Source organism: Vigna angularis, chromosome 1 (assembly GCF_016808095.1).
Source record: "Vigna angularis cultivar LongXiaoDou No.4 chromosome 1, ASM1680809v1, whole genome shotgun sequence".
NCBI classification, from domain to species: Eukaryota; Viridiplantae; Streptophyta; class Magnoliopsida; order Fabales; family Fabaceae; genus Vigna; species Vigna angularis.
The window spans coordinates 56,669,507-56,692,625 of NC_068970.1; the positions used below are offsets into that span (position 1 = coordinate 56,669,507).

General features: G+C 33.7%; 3 protein-coding genes and 1 non-coding gene across 4 annotated transcripts; all 4 read right to left on the reverse strand.

Annotated features, from left to right (window-relative positions):
* Positions 1-273: 273 nt before the first annotated feature.
* Positions 274-3,387, reverse strand: LOC108323490 (magnesium transporter MRS2-4). The gene is made up of 4 exons (XM_017555967.2): positions 2,746-3,387; positions 2,122-2,564; positions 1,297-1,581; positions 274-651 (listed from the first exon to the last, which is right to left on the reverse strand). Exons 1-4 carry the CDS (start codon positions 3,092-3,094, stop codon positions 373-375), a joined length of 1,356 nt encoding a protein of 451 aa, XP_017411456.1. The 5' UTR covers positions 3,095-3,387; the 3' UTR covers positions 274-372.
* Positions 3,388-5,288: 1,901 nt separating this feature from the next.
* TRNAR-UCG (transfer RNA arginine (anticodon UCG)) lies at positions 5,289-5,362 on the reverse strand. The gene has a single exon. It is a non-coding gene; the product is annotated as a tRNA-Arg (tRNA).
* A 3,148-nt stretch (positions 5,363-8,510) lies between these two features.
* On the reverse strand, positions 8,511-17,880 carry LOC108323478 (phospholipase D delta). The gene is made up of 11 exons (XM_017555951.2): positions 17,521-17,880; positions 16,444-17,400; positions 15,929-16,045; positions 15,641-15,835; positions 14,158-14,439; positions 14,010-14,078; positions 13,721-13,871; positions 13,436-13,584; positions 12,884-13,054; positions 9,525-9,722; positions 8,511-9,025 (listed from the first exon to the last, which is right to left on the reverse strand). The coding sequence occupies exons 2-11, from the start codon at positions 17,392-17,394 to the stop codon at positions 8,732-8,734; spliced, it is 2,577 nt and encodes an 858-aa protein (XP_017411440.1). The 5' UTR covers positions 17,395-17,400; positions 17,521-17,880; the 3' UTR covers positions 8,511-8,731.
* Positions 17,881-20,805: 2,925 nt separating this feature from the next.
* Positions 20,806-22,955, reverse strand: LOC108323482 (pentatricopeptide repeat-containing protein At3g24000, mitochondrial). Its single transcript, XM_017555955.2, has 2 exons — positions 22,910-22,955; positions 20,806-22,823 (listed from the first exon to the last, which is right to left on the reverse strand). Exons 1-2 carry the CDS (start codon positions 22,917-22,919, stop codon positions 20,908-20,910), a joined length of 1,926 nt encoding a protein of 641 aa, XP_017411444.1. The 5' UTR covers positions 22,920-22,955; the 3' UTR covers positions 20,806-20,907.
* Positions 22,956-23,119: the final 164 nt, after the last annotated feature.

Sequence of the window (23,119 nt, forward strand, 5' to 3'; positions counted from 1 at the left end):
GTGGCTGAAAATGATAAAGTATATGAACATTACAGATATAAAATTCCACGTTCTACTCACTTTTTATGTTATCCATTTGAACGATGTGATTGACTATTCATTCATTAAAGCCACACAATGTTCCTTTTCCTTGTGCACTCACACACACACGAACCACAAGATGCTAAAAGAGGCCAACACAAAGATCCTATGCACGCGCACGACACTACTGTTTGAAAATGAAAAATGGTGAGTGGTATCAGATATGAACCACAAGATGCTAAAAGAAAAATATCCTACACATAAACTATTGAAATTATTTTAAGAAACCGAGATACATTCATGTCTGTTCTTCAGATCAGACGCCCTTCTTCGGATACAATTCACCACAGCTTATGATCCCAACAACTTTTTCCATCTTGCATATGCTAAAATAAGCAAGAAAAGGAGTACACAAGCTGCAGACGAGATCCAAACAAAGGGCCAAAATATTCCATCTATATTATACAATTTACAAGGAATGTTCATACCAAATGTACCCGCAACCAAAGTATCAATAGCAATAGCAAATGATGCAATAGTCAATGTCAACTGCAGCTGAATAAGTTCATTTCGATGGTTATCGAGTTGGATGTTGACATAGTCTTCCGTGTCGTCAATATACTCCCTAACCTGCAAATCAGTAGCCTTAAAGAAGTAAGACTTTTACCACTTAGCAATTAATTGATAAAGCATCACGAGTCCAGTCAAATTCTCGCAATATTTGACATTCAAGAAAAAGCAATCAAATTCAGCTAACATTTCAAGTGAATAAATGCTCCCTAGAACTCATTCTTGTAGACAAGAATAGGAAATCAACAGTAGGTCACAGCCACTTGTTTGCAGACCAGCCAGACAAACAATAATATATTTCCTAAATCCAGAAATGAAACAATGAAAGAATGTGGACAAAACTGCCAGTACCACTATCTTACGGAGGGCAAGTATAAATTAATTTATGGAAGCTGGGAATCCTTAAGGATAAGCTTCCAGTAGTGAAAAATTGAAACTAGAAAACAGTAGAGCTTCCCTCCATCCTCAAAACAAGAGATAGCAAAAAAATGTAATATTATATCCCTTCTAAAGGATCACAAGGCACCACTAAGCTTGTGAGGAAGAGTAATGCACGCAAATGAAACATGAATTTCATCATCTAAAAGCCCAAGATCACAGTACAGAGGACACAGAAAAATAGTAGAACCAAGTAAATATGGCAGTTTCAATATTTAAAATTTGACAGACATGATTTGACCACAATCTGTTTGTTAGAACACTTACAGATAATATCTTGTTACGAGTTCCATCTAACTGCATGAAATATGCATCAAGCAACATCTCCAGGTCCTCCACATCATTATCTTCCCCATAATGGCTGGTTGCAAGACTTTCACTTCTGGTAGAACCAAGGCGTCGAACAGAACGGGCGGAATTAGGAAGGTTATTTGAGGTTGTGGCACCCAATTGAGCCTCCTCAATTTGTTGATTCAGCAGCCACTTCCTTGTCAAATATAGTTGTGCCATATCTTCGTTGTCATCTAACAAATGTTCAATTTCATCCCGTACCTGTAAAAGAGGGTCATGCACTTTCTAAGTATGATATCTCAAAGATGACGGAATCCATCATCACATACAAAATAAAACAGCCTGCGATAACTTTTCTATATGAAACGGTGAACAAAACCCTCTCCTCTAATCGAAAGCATAATAATATGACTATTGAATATAGAACAATGCAACAAATTAAACTACAAAAATTAAATAGTCAAGCTTTATTCAAGGACAACATAATTGAACGCAGTCCAACAACACATTATTACTGCTCAGAAAAATCTTCAACCATCTCAATGCACAATAACAATAAAAGAATTATGTTGGCACTCATTAATTTAAACCTCCTATGGGCTATTACTAACTGGTGTCTTGACCAGTCCAACAAACTACATTAAATAAAATGAAATCAACCACTTGCAAAATTTCAATCTAATTGGTAGATTTAGTACAGATCTTTTCCCAAAGGTTAATCCTCCTATCTCAATTTCCACATCCATCTATAGGTACCAATAACCAGATGAAGAACCATATGGTACTACTCATGCAACATACCTTCTGCACTCGTGCCAGCAACCGCGTGAGATTACTCTTCAAACTCCTCACATGTTCAAGATTTTTGGTACTAACATTCCTAGCCAATTCGTCTAACACAGGGTAAGCACCTCTCTCAAGGTCTGCTACACTGGAGTCCAGATAAGTACATACAGCCTCCAAAGCAATCTCCAGAACTTGAAACTCAAACGGAAGTTCAGCCTGCAAACCTTCAACCGTCTCCGGCATAGGCAACCATTGTCTTCCATTTGAACCCAGCAATTCACCTTCCTGATCCTCCACGGCGCCGAGAAGTTTCGGTTGAGACTTGCCCGGAAGCTGCTGCCTGAGTTGCTCAACAAAGGGAAGAACCTCCTGCCGAAGAGGATCAAGCAGTAGCACTTCTTCAGCAGTCACTATAGCCTTTATAAACTCCAAATTAACAACCATTGCTTTCTCTCTAGCTGCAATAAAGAAAAAAAAAAAACACATTTAATTCCATCAACCAGTCTTCATTCCTAATCATAGTCATAATAGCATCCAAAACAAACACAATTCCAGACACGCGATTCTTATAAAACCCTACTTTTAAGAACACGATGAACTTCATAACTGAAAATCGAAAAGAAAGGGGAATTCGATTACCGAGGATGTTCGAGGAGTGGGAGAAGACGGGGCCAAGGATTCTCAGGTCTCGAGCGGGAATCGCGGCATGGTGGATGATGGCGTTCTTCTCCCACTCCACGAGCTCGGACCGGCCGGACCGGTCGAACCTCATCCAGAGCCGAGCGCTGCCGGTCTTCTTCTTCACCTTGGTCATCGCGCCGGCACCTGCACCTGCGACGAGGCCGTTGTTTGCGGCTCCATCCGGCGAAGCGGTGATCCCAGCGGCGTAGGGAGGCTGTGGCGGGGACCGGCGAGGGGGTGGCGCTGTAGTCTTCTTGGTGCGGCGGCGAGAGACGGAGCGGCGGAAGGAGAAAGAGGACTTACCCATTATAGTTGTAATCGGTGATAATTTGGGATTGGAATTAATATTATGAGTGTTTTATGATTATTACTATTATTTAAACCGAATGAATTAAAAACATGAGAGAGTGAAGGTAGGTTTTGATGATGATTACGATGATGATGATGATGTTGTCGCCGCCGTCCTTCACCGTCTCCGGTTTCGCCTTCCATAAAGGAGACAATCCTCCGCCGCACACACTCTCTCTCTGCCCCGAATACCCTTTTATTTCCCCAAACACAACTACCAACCAATAATTCCTTAAACTTTAGGTTATTTGCATTTTAATTTCTCTCGCATCCCATCTTCTCTTTATTTCTATTTTTTCACATTTCTGTTATATTAAAATTAAAATGAAATAATCTTAAAAATATATACAATTTTATAGAAATTATTTCGACCGGATCCGTGACGGACCCGGTTAAAACACACAAGTTTGTCGAAGGCCGGGTGGACGATCACGAACGGTAGAGGCGGGCGGACGAACGATGAAGCTGCTATGGATCGGGCGGACGCTTTCTCACCAGCTGACGCAGATCGAGCGGCTCTGGCGCCTGGGACACTAGAAGCTAACGAAAACCGGACGGTCGCTGCTGAATCCCATGAACTAAAGAAGGCCAGGCGGACGGTACAGTGCCGGACTGACGCTGCTCCACACTCCAAGCCGGGCGATCGTCCTCCTACTCCAAGCCCTGCTCTATACTCCAAGTCCGGCGGTCGTCCTCCTACTCCAAGCACTGCTCCATACTCCAAGCCGGGTGGTCGGGTACCTGTCAAAGGCACTCCGACGCTCAAGTCAGTAATATGACAGAGCGGTTTGTGATGCATGTATGCATTGCATCGTAAGGAATTCGTCCTAAAAATCATACCTGTGACCTTTATTTATACTGATTGTAATGGGCTTTTACCTTTCGTGGGCCTGAAAACGGCCCAATCATACCTTAATCTTCATTAAGGACTTTAATGAGTCATTAGTGTTTAATTGCGTAGTCGACATAGTGAATGACGGTCGTGACGGCCGGTCAGCAGGGTGACCGGCCGAGGATGTCAATCCTGGGAGGGACGATCGAAACGGCCGACCAACAAGATGACTGGCCCAGGAATGTCAACCTGGGAGGGACGGTCGAAACGGCCGGCCAACAGGATGACCGGCCCAGGAATGTCAACCTGGGAGGGACGCTATGGCGGCCGCCCAGCAGGATAACCGGCCCAGGAATGTCAACCTGGGAGGGACGCTTGTGGCGTCCGCCCAGCAGGATAACCGGCCCAGGAATGTCAACCTGGGAGGACGCTTGTGGCGGTCGCCCAGCAGGGTACCGGGCACGATGCTACTCGGTCGGTCGGCCTGGATGGACGACCTTGGCGGGCCGCTCGCTCTTGATGGTCGACCTGGATGGACGACATTGGACGCTCGGTCATGATTGTGACCTGGGTGGGCGGCATTGTGACCTTGGACGCTCGGTCATGATTGTGACTTTGGACGCTCGCTCGGTCTATGTGTCAGGAGGACCATCCGGTACAGAAATGATATTAAAAATTATTAAAACAATACATTATATATATATATATATATATATATATATATATATATATATATATATATATTCTCATCTTTTACTATCTTATCCTTTTATTTAATAAATGTTTCTTTTTTACCTATACGTATATTGTGAAGCATTCTTTCTATTATGTCTCTTCTTTTATCTACTTTTTTTTTAAGTTTTACTCTTTAAATTCTAATAACTATTTTTCGTTATAATAATTGAGTTTTTAAATTGTATTAATTTGCGTTTGATGTTAATAATATAAAAACTCGTTGTTTGAAGCAGTATGACTGTTAAAATTAGTCTCTCTTTTAGTAACATGTTGAAAACCTATTATAAGATAAAAAATATATATACTACTCTAATTTTAAAATATGTTTCTGCTTAACATTCGTAACCTTTATTTTTTTCAGATTTATATTTACAGTAAAACTATATATAAGTATAAAAATAAGTTATAGTTAATCATTATTTATTTTTGTTGTATTAAAAAAATTTCTTTTAAAATTTATTCAACTATTTAATGTTTTAGGAGAATTCTGATATCATTTTATTAAAAAATAATGAAGGTTAATATTGATTTTAAAATTAAAATAATAATTTTAAAATAAAAAGATATAAAAACATTTTAAAATAATCGACCACAGTGGGAGTCGAACCCACGACCTTCTGATCCGAAGTCAGACGCGCTAATCCACTGCGCTATGCGGTCACAATTGAACTCTAATGGAAACTTTATTTATTTATACATAAAGTGTAATTGTTTTTTTTGGAAAATGATGATTTAAGGTGAGGGAATTAAAAAAGAAAGAAAAGAGTGATGACACAATAAACAGAGTAGAGAAATCAATTAAACAATGGTAGATGATTGAAATTGCAAAAAGAGGGAGAAGAGATTCTCAATATTATTACCGTCCAATCTTCAAAATAATTCATTTTATTGACCGGAAGATAATAAATTCCAACCGATTTGATTTGAAGTTTTTTGTTTTTCATTCGTAAATATGTTCCTTATATTTGGAGCCTTTTTGACATTTGAATGGCACTTCTAGTCATAAGTTTAAACATAAATATCAGAGTGTTTCATCCTACACCTTCAACATCTCATTCTTTACTTTCAAAAATTCCACTTTTAACCTTTTGACATCTACACCTTCAACTTTTCTAAAATTTTTATTTTTAATAAATATACTTTTATTTTCTTCTCTCTCTTATTAAAGGTACTTTAATAAATATTTTTTTCTCTTTCTTATTAAAGTCACTCTACACCACCTTAATAATAATCTAATTTAATTTAAAATTTAAATATTATTTAATATAATTTTATATTTTAATAATTATTAAAATATGATTTATATTATAATAATAATTATATTAAAAAAAATAAATTAAAATAATAATAATAATAAATATAAAAAATAAAAAACGAAATAATAATAATAATATAAAATTTGATTTGATATATTAATATATATTAAAGTATATGAAAATATTAAAATAAATTAAACAATTATTAAATTTTAAATAGAAACAAAAAATTTTAAATACGCTAACAGTTTTTTTTATTTAAAATTTAATAAATATTTAATTTAATTGAAAATTATAATATAATTTATTATATTTTTATATTTTAATAATTATTAAAATATAATATATATTTTTATAATAGTTTTATTAAAGTTACTAAAAATAAAAATAATAAAAAAAAATAATAATAATAAAAATAATATTTTAAAATCATATTTAATATTAAATTATATGAAATTATTAAATTAAATTAAATTAAATAATTATTAAAATAAAATAAAAGACAAAATTTTAGAAAGATTCTTGTTCGGATATCCATATCCGATTCATATATTATCGGATTACAATATCCGATTAACAAATTTTAAATTTATTTTTTATTTAAAATTTAATAATTATTTAATTAAATTAATATTTTAATATAATATAATATATTTAAATATTTTTAATGTGATTTTGAATGCTATTTTCATTTTCATTATTATTAATTTTATTTTAGTTATTTTATTTTACTTTATAAATAAAATTGTTATAAGATATAAATAATATTTTAATAATTATTAAATTAGAAAAATATAATAAATAATAATATTATTTTTAATTAAATTAATTATTTATTAAATTTTAAATAAAAAACTATTAACATATTTTACGGTATCCAATAAATAAGTTTTTAAAAATTTTGTTTTTATTTAAAATTTAATAACTGTTTAATTTATTGTAATATTTTAATATAATTTAATATATTTGAATATATTAAATTAAATATTATATTATTGTTATTATTATTTTATTTTTTATTTTTATCATTATTACTTTTATTTTAGTTATTTGATTTTTATTTATTTAATATAACTATTATTATGTTATAAATCATATTTTAATAATTATTAAAATATAAAATTATATTAAATAATATTTAAATATTAAATTAAATTAGATTATTATTAAGATGGTGCAGAGGGACTTTAATAAGAAAAAAAAGATATTTATTAAAGTGTCTTTAATAAGAGAGAAGAAAATAAAAATATATTTATTAAAAAATAAAATTTTTAGAAAAGTTGGTGGTGCAGATATCAGAAGGTTAAAAGTAGAATTTTTGGAGGTGTTGGAGGTGTAGGATGAAACACTCTAAATATTAATATCCTATCTGTAATGTTTAGATTAACTTCATAGCATAGGTTGAAAAGTGGTTTGGTTAGGCTAAAACATTTAAGTTGTCAAATTTTTTGTTGGGAGTTAGTTTCTAAAAGTGACAAAAAAAAAAATACACATAAATTCATTAAGTCATTACAAAATAAATTATGCTATACACACGTTTTTTTACATTAACTTTCGTTTACTTATAATCGTTTGTGAAGCAAAGTTAATCATTGTTAGACATTTCAATAATTTCATGATATTATTAAACCATTTGAGAGACATATGTATTTACCATTAGTGTCATAAATAATTACATTCATTTAATCTTAGTTACTTGTATGAAAAAGTTAATCATATTTGTATACGACTAACCATGTGTGATGACTGGACACTGCTTAGACCATTGTAACTGCATGTTAATAATTACTTACATTTTTTAAGGAAAAAATTATAAAGAAAAAATACATTTGAATATAAACATCCACATATTGTTCACACGTACAAATTGATAATTGTATAACTCAAGTTTATTGACTTTTAATATAATATCAGATAATTTCTGAAATTAAAAAAAAAAATCAGATAAAGTTAATCACTATTAAACATTTCAATAATTTCGTGAGAAAATTAATCTTTTGAGAGACATATTTAACCACTGATGTCACAAGTACTTGTTGATAATTATATAAATGCATTCATTTACTATTAACTGCTTGTGAAACAAAAGGTAGCCATCCTTAAATATTTCTATAATTTCATAACACTATCAGTTACTTTATTTAAAGTGTCACAAATATAATCAATAATTATATGTACTTACATTCGTTTAATTTTAATAGGATCACCCCCTTTTGTTCAGTTTATTCTCCATAATACAGATTGATATTACCAGATTCTAACTACTATATAAAACAATCATGCCCCTTGTTTACTTGTTTTTCCGATGAAGAATATACAAAAGAATGATATTTCAAGGGCTGTAGAAGGAAAGAAATGACATTTACCAGATTAGCAATCATCTCAACTTAAAAAACATGAAACTTTTTGGTAAGGTTGTGATATTGTTTCTGTCAAAATCTATGAATGGAAAAAGAGGAAAACTAATACTCAGTCCCTATAAAAAATGAAGGAGGATCCCCTAAGAAGTGAAAATGTTATGTGAATCACTAATGTAGTGTATTTCACAATCCTACAGAAGAGTCATTTTGCACTCACTATCAAATACTCAAATTTACATACAAAGGCTATCAATTTAGTTGCAATAGGACCATTCCAAGATGTTACATATTGTGCTTGTAAAGATAATTTGAAGTGTATGATTTGGCTTTAATGTCATTACCATTTTCTTGAGCTGCAATTCTTAGCAGCTGTATATCTGTTGGTTAAGTTTTGCAAGACTTGCTTTGTTTAATCAGGTGGTTAGTTGATCCGGAAGTGAGTTTGGTGATCCAAGAACTTTGCCACCAACATCAGGAAAAGACTCATAATCATCTAATGCACTCACTTTTCCTTCCCTGCTGATCTTAACGGGATACTGCATCAAATGTCCCCTCATGTATTTCCCTTCTTCGGACACATATATGCCCCAGTTTTGTTTTGCAATTTTGTTCACTTGTCTAACACATTCCAGGGTCTGAGGTTCACCAAAAACATGGTCAAGGCTACCAAGGTGCTCAGCCCACAGTGACATTCTGTATCCATACACCTACACCAACACCAACACAAACAATGTAGGAATTGCCAATTACTGAAAAAAAAAAGATGAAATTTCATAACCAAAACCTTTAAACTCATTTGACTTTATGCTACTAGTCCACTGTGCTAGGGTTTCATCAAGTATGATTACAATGATTTAATCTGTTAAAATAATATACAAGTTAATTTTACCCAAATTATATAACTATCTAACGGTGGGTTGCCTGGCTCTATAACACTGTGGTACTCAAATCTACATGTGTGTGTGTGTATATATATATATATATATATATATATATATATATATATATATATATATATATATATATATATATATATATATATATATATATATATATATATATGTAAGTCATGTATAAATTAACTTCAATTTGTATAAAAACCTTATTTTGTGGAACTTAAAAGTTTCAGGAGACCCTTGTATTAATATGCTAATTTCCCAGTACAACAATTATATCTTATTAACAAATGTAGCTGGAGCTTCAAACCTGGCCACGTGGATGGGGTCTACTTTCTGTCCATGTATATTTTGGTTGATAAGCTCCCATAGCTATTTCTGTGTCCCTGGAACCATCTAATGATCTCTGGTTAATATTTGCTGATCCAATAATCACGTAATCGTCATCAACTATCATTCCTTTGGCATGGACATAGATCATAAAACGTCTGAATTTTTTTACTGCTACCTGATCAAAGAAAGGGAAAATATCATAAACTATCACCACACGACAGAAAAGGTTTGCAAATGGAGTTCCGTGCACCAAATGATTACTTCTCTAAAGGAATAGTCATCCTATAATGTTGACACACGTCGTCCCTGTCTTTGTTCTTTTTATTTTATATCATTTTCTATGTTTGTTCTGATTTCTCAAAACAAGGCAAGTATTCCTATAAAATGTAGCAGGTACTATATAATCCAGATCATCAGGTGCCATGGGAGGCATATTTACTGTCTCAATGACACAAAAAAGATCATCAAAGCCATATCAGAGTAAGCTGTTAGAAAGGGTAAAATCAGAAGGACAAACATGAGAAATATGACATTTTTTTTTCTCTTTTAGTTCTTCCTTTCAAGTGTATTTTTAGTCCATTAATAAAGGTTAGGGAATTTGATCCAGAAGACCATCAAATAAACATTTTTGTAATTGATTTTATCATCAACATGTTAGTTGCTAAAACATTGTATAACTCAACTTACTCTAAGCTTGCAATCTTGATTATATCTACTTTGTGTAAGTTACCTTTTAAATCAACTATTGTACTAATGAGTCATAGATCTAGATATGAATGACAGGACTTCTCTTCACTCCACCAACTTCATTTCCGCTAGACAAGAGGGAGCCAGTACTCATTACTCATCAATCATCGCTTATGTATGAAGCTTGTTTTGACTAACATAAAAACATCATAACCTTACATTTACCTATTTTCTTTACGAGTTTAACGATTAAACACTACTAGTGTAAATTGTTTTACACAGTCAACCAATCAAGAGTTATAGCTAAAAATATAACTAAAACCACTAACTTTAGTTTTTGCTATCGTCTGATTCATCAATTCTTTCTTTCACTTTTTACATTAGTTTTCTTTTTCTTTATTCTTAATTCTCTTCATTACATGATAATTTCCCTTCTTTTTGTACTAAGATAGATTATATTACTCTCAGACTGGATCACATGCTTCTGCATAACACATATACCATAACAAACAGTATCAGAGGAATTGTTCCAGTTAAAAATTTATTATGTCAACTGTCACCAAGTTTGAGAATTAGAAGTTTGAGGGCAAAATTCTGTTGGCTATTTGGAGAGTCCAAGTGAGAATCGTTCTGCCATTAAAGAAACTTTGGGTGGGAAATCAAAGAAATTGGCCTCTATTACTGATAAGCAATGAGACATGTTTAATAAGAAAATGCTTTGGTCATTCAACTTTGTTTGTCCGAGCAGATAAAAAAGAGAGAAGATCTTTGTCCAAAGAAGTTCTTCGTGAAGCAACCAATGAAACTATTGCTGCAGCATTATAACCAAATTGAAATCTTTATATATGACAGAGTTCTGCAAACAATCTTTGTCTTAAAGAGTGCTTATATACTACTCACATACATGTGGGTACGTACTACAATTCAATCATCTTGACGAGTTTAATCTATAATTATGAAACTAACAAATATTGATGATGAAGACTAAGCTGTTTTGTTAATGGTCTCCTTACCATCCATCTAAAAACATTTCAAAGAAATAATGTTGTATGGTAACAATGATACATTATCATTTGATGATGTAAAATCAAATTTATTGTCTAAATGAAGAAAAATTTGATCTTCAAAGAAAGAACTTGTATATATAGCATTGATATTAGGGACCATAACTGAAAGAAAAAAAAAAAAACTCACTCAATCCACGTTAAACCAAGCAAACAAAAACAAAGAAAAAACAAAACACTGATCAGTGCTCTACGGAGCACGATTCCGAACGACCACTCACAACAAAACAGTTACAGAGACCCTACGCGGTGGTGACATCCGATTTCATCACAATTTCATTCCTAATAAATTCTAAATCGTTGTTCAGACCGCGCAAAACGGAAAGCGTGAGAAACGTGTCGAGTTTCTCGGACACGTTCCCCCTCGTGAGGAAAAACTTTACCTCTTCGGTAACCGAGAGGGTCTTGTTGAGGTGGCCGACCGAGTTGCCGTCTCGAACAATGAGCGCGAGCAGCTCGCCGACGTCGTAGAAGGACCTGGTTCCAGAGGTCGCAGCAGGAGCAGTAGGAACGGAAGTGAACCAGTAATGTTGGGTGGATGGATTGCCATAGCAGGCGAACAAGTTGGTAATCGATTCGCACCCACTGCTCCCTTTCTTCTTCAGCGATTTCGATCGCTTTCTTCGTCAAGTGATCGGCGAAACCTTGGCCTCGGAACCAGAGGAGAACATAGCCCACCCAAGAGAGGAAGTTCTGACCGTTGAATTTCGCGGGGGTTATGAAGGAAGTGACGGGGAAGGGTAACGGTGGTAACGGTGTCATTTTAATGGAGGAAGATTCTTCTGGAGAACCAGATGCAGAACAAGCAGAAACAGCAGAACAAGCAGAACAAGAAGAAGAAGCCATGAATAGAGATTGGAATTTGGAAAACGCTACGAGTATTCAGAAGAGTGGAGAAAGACATGCATGCTATTTCATGCACTATACATACGTGTACGTGTGTGTGTGTATATTGTAAATTGGGAAAATTTACGGAAAGAAGGAAATATGTATTTTACAGAATAAAGAAAAAAGAACCAATAAAAAACAATACAATACAGAATATTTGGATAGACTTTCTTGAAGCCGAAGTTTTCGGTTTTCTTTACCCTAAATGTGTTGTCTTTTTCTTGCATAGTAAATATTAAAATTAAATTACTCCAACCCAGATTGATATTCTTTGCTTTCAGATTGTAAATTTTTAAGGAAAAAACTTAATATTACAATTTGCAAAACAGAGTTTTTGAAAAAAATAAATTAAATTACTATAAAAATCTTAAAAACAAGGTAAAATCTTGTTTTCTCACTTTACTTCTTTCCCCATATTGAGATTTTGTAGTTGATTATAATAACCATAATACTGAGCTTTCTAAAGTTCATACTGTTCACTAGTACTGCTACCATATAAATTGTAGTCAATTTGTAGAATCGAAATGGTGCAGCAACTGTTTGATGAATGGACAAACTGTGACAAGACTTAAGTTCTTGTAGTTACATAACAAGAAAGCACGTCATGAAATTCTAATCTAAGTGTTCTATAGATATTTCAAACTGCATGCATGCAATGCTCACATTTGGTTGAGGAAAAAGAAGAAATTTAGCTTACCAAAGCGCGGTTTTCAGATGGACTTGTCGTTGAAGAAACATTTGAGCTTGGGGGTTCTCTCTTTCCAAGGCAGTAAAAATTGAGATAATCTTGTGGATGATACATATCAGAGAGACCTGCTTTTGCAAGGGCATCAGCAATAATCTTGTACATCATAGACATTGTCTGTCCCTATAGTCAAACAAATTTCAAATGCAAAGGTTGTAACAGTTAAGTACCTTTCAAGGTTCAATCGTCTTTGTTATGCCAAACACAAGAATAAACAAATTGTGAATTCATTTTCTTCAACCAAAGGTGAAAGAAAGCACAAGTATGTGACTACTATGTAGGAATATATTCCTCCAACTGATATCCAAGCATGCATCAAGTTTATGGTGATTGTAGATTATTAGAGCATTTCCATTATCTACACTGCAGTAATATCTTAAAGAATGTTCATCTGTTTGTGAAAGAAACATGTTTTACCAAACTGACTTCCTAATTTAGACAGACTTGTGTGGAAAGTACTGAAATGTTAATCTGGAAAATTTGTAGATTAGAAATTGGTCTGACCTGCCAGAACAAGATTTCTTGAACAGCAGCACTTGTTGGAACACCCTCTGGCCACATTGGTATAACTATATATACAGAAAAACGTTCATTTACACTGATCTTACCAGCAATTTTCAAAGCCAACTCCATGGGAACCAAGTGGTTTGCACCTGTTGAGATAAGAAATTGGCCTTACAGTTGCAGTGTATTTTCAAAAGCTACAAATATAAAATACAACACATACAAGAATTTTGATATTGAAGCAATGCAGAAACTAACAAATGTCTTAAAATTAAGTTCATCTACCAGCTTTATTTTTATATGAAGGCCAGTGATAGGAGGAGCCCAGAAAATACTGATTCTCAATATATATAAAGTGCTCGGCAGATCTTATTGCTCTTACATAAGCAGTATGGATGCTTTGATCAACTTTCAAATTTTTTCCACACAAAAGATTCTGAAAAAAGAAAATAGAAGTTAAGGACTAATTTATCTGAATATAACTTGAATAAACACCCCAATGTGAAGTTAACGAAAACAATATGCACTCAAAGTATAAAGGCGAATCACTTGTTCAACATCCTTACAACCTTACCTGAGCCTTAGCTTTGAAAACATCCTTCGGAAATCCCTTTACAGATCCAGAATCTATGGACCTAAACACCTGTATTTAATGCTAGTTCATAATCTTTCTGAACTTTATCAGGTACATGTCATCAGATTCTATCGACATATTTCCATACCTGCACATTCCAACTTTCAGGATCATTTTCATCGGTTACATAAACAGCCTTTTCACCATTGGGGCAAGGAGCAGGTTTGACAATCCATGAAATTCGATCCAGCCGAAGCAAAGCATCATCATGCCAGTTTGTCACCTTTTTGAGTCTGAAGTCACGCCATTTTTTGGCCTTCCTCCATCTTTGTTCAAAATTGGTTAATATATCATATGCTGCTGGACCTTCAATTTTACAATGTAAGTCATGCCATGGTTGCCTTGGAGCACACGAATTCGAACTTAGTTGCTGCATATAGCACACAGTTTGCAGTGTAAATTCCCATGATATTTTTTCCCTTTATTTGGTGATGTGTGCATTTTATTTTATTTTCTCCTCCACCCAACCACACTGTACTATGTGATTGACATGATTGAATGTTATGTGTACACATTCATAACAAAATATCTCCACATGATGCATAATGAAGGTAACATCTTAAAGGAGTCACCCAATTACTGTAAGTTTATTTCTAACCGTAAGTTTATGTTTGAACAAGTCAGCAGATAATTAACATGTCACAAAACTGATCACATTTGAAACTCATTATTAATAATGGGTGGATGAAATAAAGGCATGTTGAGCCAACTTTCAAGAATAATTTTGTGTTTGTAATTGTAAGGATGCGTCACAAACTGAATGCTTTATAGGACTGAATATTGGGTACTAAAGTGTCAATAATGGCACTAGTCAATGAGAATATTGTGATGGATGAGTAAAATAGACAACATGATGATATCACAATTGAGTGTCTTTGGATGAAGGTAGCAGTAGATTATAGGAAAGCACATATGGGTTTGTTTGAAAGTTAGGTTATGGAGATAAAAGAGGACAATTTTTTTTTTAATAAAAATTTTCTAATTTAAAACATATTTTAAAATACCCAACTCTCCAACATATCCTTAGATAATCTAGTCATGTGAGAAGACCAATGGAGAATCCAGCGAATTAAGTTGGTTAATATGAATTTAAGTGTGGAGTGAGGAGTCCTATATCAAGTGGAGATCAACAAGGTAAGCAGTAGATAAGGAAAAGAACCTACAAATTCATTATCTTGAGGTTTTGAATTAAATATGATATCAGGTTACGTAAAGAACTTGTAGATAGAACATTTTCGAGATAGAGGAAAGGTTGTGAAGAAACTAGTGTGGAATCAGAAAAAAAACAAAGGGAAGAAGGCAAATAGAGATTCAGACCACATTCTGAATGGCCTTCACATCTTTTTATTTGTTTATAGCACAATATCATTTGTTGATCCATTGGGTTCACATCTTGACGTTAATGTTGAAAAAATTCAGCACACAAACATGCCACAAGTTGGTATTTATCTTTATTCCACTGTTTTTCCATGCACTCAAAAGAAAAAGAAAGAGTATGCACATTAAGACATTTTATAAATTCCCGTGCACTTTATTCTTTGAATTCTACAATGTTTTCAATAAAAACTTACTTGAAAAGAAGGGTTGTGAAAATCATTATGAAAAACCGAATCCATATCACGAAAAAGCCGATGCTCAGGGGTATCATATCTACCATCACATAGATCCAAACCACCAATAAAAGCAGTTATTTTCCGATTATTCCCAGAACCAAGGCTGTCTACAAGCACACATTTCTGGTGATGTGTGAAGAGGGTTCCCACAACCTGGACCAAATGATTCAATCAAATTAGTATTGTTTTGAGTTTTAACTGAAAAGGAGAAAGTACACTACTAGATTCAATGTGACAACTCCATGCCTGTTGCTTGAAAATACTGAGCTTATTGCTTGCATAACGTGGAGATAGCACACAATGAACAGTGGAATGTTTGAAAAACTTCTTAGTTTCCTCATCATGAGTCTGCATGACACCATCCTGCAATAAACAAACTACATGTTATATATTAATCTCAGTGACACAGGTATACAAAGTTGTTATGCAACCATATCTACATTACAACAATCCATGAAGGAAATATCAAGAGTCTAACACCTCAACTCAAAGTTCATGATGATGCACAAGGCAGTCTAAGCAAATCCACCACCATAAAGAAGAAGCATAACTACGTTTTACTTCAGAACCCGCTTCTATCCTAAATAGGACTCTTCTTTGAACAACTTTATGGTATGAAAGTAATATAAAGGATATTTTGTCCAATGAGTTAAACTTATTTAGCAAACGGAGCAATAATTCAGGACCAAGAAAACACTAACTTGGATAGAATTTGTTGAGGAAATCAATAGACATCACTGTGATCAGGGTAAAGAGATTACTGTTTTCAGAAGAAACTTGTCATGTGAAGTTCTGTCGTCCCAAATCAGCACAACCACTCGGAGTCCTTCTTGTGACTTGTATTTCAATAGCTCTCCAAGTGAAAGCTCTCCCCCTGAAGGTACTGGCTTTGTTGCCTCTCTGATAAGCCTAACTGGGTGGTAAACTGACCATCCTATAATGTATATCATGTGATGAGCTTCCAAAATTGCATGACATATGTCTTCCCAACATTTATTTTGCTGAAACACTTTTCCACCCTCAAGTGGGATTTCAGGTATCATACCATCTGGCATATGTGCATCTTGATACAGAGTCACACTCCCTCCTTTCCTGAGAGGGAAATAGGTTTTAGAAACTCCTAAATATGCTGTCCCATCCTCATTCATTACTTTTTGTGTAGGGTTCACTGCAATTGGCTTATATTGAACAGAAAGATGCAGTTCAGGATAAGGTTTTAAGCAGCTTCCATACTGACCAATGATGGGAAACCAATCATTGATAGCATTACCAGAAATTATCTTGTAAACTGGTATCTCCACCACTCCAATGAGTTCAGCCCCCAGAATATCATTATCCTTCACAAGAAACTCCACTTTATGAGCAGGGTGAGCAACAGGCACAATAAATTGCTCATCCCAGCAAGGGTTCTCACAGTTAGGAATCACTCTAGTTCGAGCAACGGTTGCCCCAGCTATGCATACTGAAACATAAGGGTCACTTGTTATCATCTTATCTTTTCCACCGTGTGACTTTAGTCCTTTCATAAATGGAGGATGGCACACGTTGCCCAAAGTCACACATTTTCTAACTGCTTCAGACGATAAATCTAAATTTGGAAGAGACTTGGCTTCAATTATCAACAGATCCAAGTCACCATGTAAGAAAACCGCCTCACGATGGCCTTCATGCTCCCTCTGTGGACAGCCTTGGGAAGTGCCATGAGAATCCATTCCAACCTGAGAACTCAAAGATGCATGTTCTCTAAATCAAACACTTTATGTTCATGTTCTAAAATCCAAATTCTAGATACAAAAGCATTATGGAGAATGATTTAAAAAATGTAACATGTTTATCACCTTATTATCCTTTCAGTTATCTCATGTCATCATCTTTTAGCACTAAGGAAAACATGCATGAAGCCATGTTCAACATGTTTCTTCAACAAGTTCTCAGGTCCCAGTCTCTTCAAACAGAAGAAGAAAATTGATTACCTGGAGAAAAGAGGCATACAGAAGAAGGCAATGGTAGGAAATAAAAATAAAACAGGAAAAAGAAATGAAATTTGGGTGTATATGGATTCATGTAACAATGTTGCAATTCCGAGCATGGTCCAACACCGCGTCCACAAGCCGAAAATGGTGGCAAATTTCATGGATTCCAGAATTGGCAAATTCCAAACCAAAACCATGTATGGGACCAAAAAATTGACAAAATTTAAGAAACAAATATCAAAACAGAAAGAGATTGGTCAGGTGTCACTCTTTTTTTAATAACAAAAATAAATAATAAACTCAATAATCTTTCTCATTTATTTACCTAAATAAAATGCTTTACTATTCAGGTTGAGAAATCTGCTTTGGAAACCAATTTCTCAACATGTTTTATTTTTTAAATTTATTTTTAAAACCTTTTTGAGAAATGGGATTATCGATTTCTAATTGGCGCCATTAGTTTTAAAGTTTTTTTTTGTATGTATTTTGATTTTAAAAGTTAGTTTAGTTATTTTAAAATTTGTTTTTGAAGTAAAAATAAAAAATAAACAAAAAGTATTTTTTTAATTTAGAAAATTAAATATTTTTTTAATAAAATTGAGAGCGTAGTTATAAATGGAACGCATAAAATGATATTTTAGAATTGATAATTTATTTAAAATAGTGAACTTAATGATTTTAATATTAAAACATTAAATTATAAATAGAAAATTTATAAACAAGTTTTATTACTTTAAAATATTTTAATTTTCTATAAATCATTTTTCTAAAATCTTTTGTCTTCTTTCTTTCTATTCTTATTTTATGTTTTTTTTAAGATTAGAGATAGTTGAAGTGTTCATGACGATTTATTCCTTTTTGTTTGATTAGTTTCTTCATTCAAATAAGTTAGTTTTTTATTTTTTTCTTTATCTAGTATGTTTCTCTTCTTACATGCAAGCTTTGTTGGTTTGCATGCAACTTTTAAGTTTTTAATATAAGTCTTTGTTGATTAATGATCATAATGGTGTGATTTGATCGTTCTTGTGATGTTTTTATATATAAATAGAATATCATGTGAAATTAGAGACATTTCAGTGGATTAAAAGCTATTAGGACTCTTGCAGTTAAGGAAAGCTAGTATATGTTTATAATTGTTGTGAATTTATTGATCTTGTAATATTTTATTTTAGCAATAATATTTTATTAAACTGAGATGTCATAATAAAATTAAAATAAGCAATTATATAAAATAGAAAAATAAAATATTTTTAATTTAATGAAAAGTATATTAAATTTTTGTAATTATGAAAATCCAGTTTAAATAACATATAAGGATTTTAAATAATGATAAAGAATTATGAATTTATAATATAACCAATGTGACATTTATATAATATTTTTTAAAGTAAATTGCTATGAAAAATAATAAAATCATTCTTAATAACTCATGTTTTAAAAAAAAGAAATTCTAATGAATTTAAATTATATAGATGTGGAGTAGATGGTTATGGTTATTTAATTGTTAATTTATACAAATGGATAAATCAGTTAACCAATTATGTATTTTCTTATTATCTGAAATAAATGTTGAATATAAAAAAAAATAACATTAGCTTGGATCAATATGTATATGAGAAAAAAAAATTCAAGAAATAGGCTTGATTGAATTAAATAGAATTTATATAGTATGAAATAAAACTAGTTATGGTTGATGGCTTGAATTCTTGTATGCTGAAGACTTTTTAAAGACATGAATTTATATGAATTGAACATATTTTAGGATGTTCATGTATTCCTTTTGCTATGAGATACTTTGTATGATTCTTTTTGCTTCAAATACTTTTGGATTAGAGATTGGGGATTATTTGTGGTTGATTATATTATGACTAATAACTTTCCTTGTTAAATAATCTTGTATACACATTATATACATATTTTAATGCGTACATGAGATGTTTGTAACATAGGTACATTTTTTAAATTGATGAGATATATAATTTTTAAAATTGTTTACAGAAGTTGATCACATTTGATCTAGTCAAATTGTTAATTGATGTTATCATGTCATATGTTACAAATCTTTTAATAACTCGAGGGCCAACATGTTTTTCTTAAGGAGAATTATTTTTTCTGGAAATTCACTTGTGATGTGAATGTAGTGATCTGTTTTACCATACCTTTGATTTGATCAGATAATCAAGAAAACAAAAAAATAGTGAATTATATAACAATGAAAATATAAAAAGTTTACATTGTTTTTTCATGTAACTGTGCTAGACACTTGCGATCCAAAATTATGAGCCACGATTCTATAACACTATAGGATTAACCATATATATAAGTGATTCTATAACATATTACAATAATTAATAAGACTGCAGATTATTATCTGCCAAAAACGCTATTGTTATTCTCTACAGAGGCAGGCTACCATCTATATAATGAAAAATTACACAATCAAAGTGCAGTGCATGACCTAAAAGCCAACAAAATTGATAGCCTCGTTAACCTGTAACAAATAAACTAACAGAATAATTACTCAAAATAAGATTTACAAAATCACATTACACATACTTCCTGCATTGATCGAAACAAGACAACAATGTAACTTTTTTGGTCTCACTCAACTGGGCATTAGTCAAACCAGTTAATTTTCACAGCAAAAGTACGTTATGTAGCAGCATGTTGGATCTCATAGGACATACGTTAGAACGAGAGCAAAAGGACATGCATGCACTGCTAGATATAAAATAATGATGTTCAAAAGTCAGAACCATTTATAGTTTTTCAAGGTGTACTTGAATGTACAAAATGCATATGATAGAGTTTTGGCTTCGGACATTTTAAAGCTTTCAAGGTGAGAATCAATGCAAAAGGAAACCTGGGAGGTTCAAACCTCATTTTGGATTAGGCAATCACTTATGTTGTATGATTGGATGCAAGGAAAGGTGCTAGAGTTTGGCTTGAAACGAACTAAATATTATATAGTAGATAAGAGTATTTTTCCTGCCAAAAAAGGAGAAGAAAAAACTAGAATACAACTAATGTTGCTTATTTGGCTTTAGACAGAGAGAATATTCACGTTTCAAAAAACTCTGCAACTTCGCTTGCATATTTGCACCCCAGGCAAAACAAAAAAATACAATGCATTAAGAGTTATAACTTCCATGCAAAAAAACTCATTCCTTTTGTTATTAGGTGATAATATTTGAACAAAAAACTATCCCATGATACCTATCTATGATTAGGTAATATTGATAATAATTAGCACTACCAGTAGTCCCCACACGAGCAGGATCCATCACGAATATGATGAAACCGATTGGTGTCTCTGACTATGATTTCCCTCTTAACCACCAATGACACATATTTTATTGCTGAGTGGCAATCACCACAAACCCTAATATTCTTCATAATGCGTATAATAGATCCAGGAGGAGTATTCAGAAGGGCAAATGCAAGAGCCAGCTTCTCACTATGATACTGCAAATTCAATTCCTTGTCTTGTTGGTCTACAAACAGAAGCACATGACTAGTGTCAGGAACATAGCCAATCTCTTTAATTTTCTGATTTAGCTCCTCCCACAATTTATGGATCTTATCTCTCTGTGGATGGGCAAGGTCATTAGCCACAAACACGTGAACAGAATTTTCAATCTCAACCCAGCTACATGCTGGTTCCTTCTTCAGTCCACTATCTTTCATTATCTTTCTGACTTTTGCAACGTCCTCCCACCTCCCAACAGAGGCATAAATATTGGCGAGTAATGTATGTGTCCCTGGATAAGAAGGATCAAGCTCAAAAACCCTCTGGGCAGCATATGCGCCCATTTTGGTGTTTTTATGCATCTTGCAAGCACCAAGCAAAGCACCCCAGATAGCCACAGAGGGCTCAATTGGCATTCGTTCTATGAAACTCTTTGCCTGATCAAGAAGACCAGCTCGACCAAGAAGATCAACAATTGCCGTGTAGTGTGAGACTTCTGGTTCGATATTGTACTTTCTCATCAATCCAAAATAATGTTTACCCTCTTCCAAAAGTCTAGCACGGCTACATGCAGTAAGAACAGAAAGGAATGTTATATCATTAGGTACAATTCCAAACCTTATCATTTCTTCAAAATGTTGCACTGCTTCCTTCCCAAGCCCATGCTGGGCATACCCTATCAGCATGGAATTGCAAGAAACAATATCAACTTTCACCAACTTGCCAAAAACCTTCTCTGCATCCCAAATGCTGCCCGACTTTGCATACATGTGAAGTAGGGTGTTCCCCACATAACCAACCAACTTCTTACCCGATTTCATCAAATGCGCATGAAGCCATTTCCCTTGCTCCAAACACCCCATACTCGAACAAGAACCCAAAAGTGCCGAATAAGTAAACTCAGTTGCCTTGTAACCTTCCCTTTGCATCCTCACAAACATAGCCAACGCCTCCTCTCCTTCACCCTTCCTAGCATGACCTGTTATCAAAGCATTCCAAGAAACCTCATTCTTACAACCCAACTCATCAAAAACCAACCTTGCCTCCCCTAAGTAGCCACACCTAGCATACATATCCACGAGGGAACTCCCCACAAACACATTAGAGTGACATCCAAACTTCCAACAACAAGCATGAATCTGCTTCCCATAACCATAACTTGCTATAAATCCACAACATTTCACCAAGCTCGACAATGTGAACTCATTCGGCTTCGCACCCTCCCGGAGCATCTCGGGAAACAACACAAGTGCGTCATTGGCGCTTTCATTCTGAGCATAGCCAGTGATCATGGAGGTCCAAGTGACCATATCCCTGCACGGCATTTCATCAAACAGGCGGCGTGCATCTTCCAAACTGCCACACCTTGCGTACATGAAGAGAACAGAGTTCTGAATAACGAGGTCATCTTTGAACTCTGAATTAAGAATGTGGAAATGCACTAGTTTTCCTTCTTTAAGCTTTCCCAACTGGGTGCACCTCTTTAGCAACGTGTTATACAAGCTTCTGTCCGGTTGGAGCGAACCGCACTGAATGAGGTCCAGAACGTGAAGACCGAATTTGGAGCTGTTCAGACTCCGTCTCAGAATGTTCCTGTCGTCTATAACGCGTGATGAAATCTCTGAATCTGTGAGAGTTGCTGGAATCGCAGATTGCCAAAGTGTGCGACACGAACCCAAATGTCGTTTTATAGATTTATCTGCAATTGCAAAGAAAAATCAACACACAATGGATAAACTACAATGGAGCAACATTTGAAAACCCGAAAAAAACACAATGTTTCACATTTGGTCATCCCTTCCTCAAATTCTTGTTTGTACTTCGGACCAAAAGTCACTAATATTTGAAACCTAAATAAATAACCACTAACCATATTATTAAATAAATAAATAATCTTTTGGAAAAAGAAATACTTATATTTCCCAAATTTTACCTCTTTTTGTTAAACTTTATAATAAATAATAGGTTTTTTTTTACGTAAACCTAGACTTCATT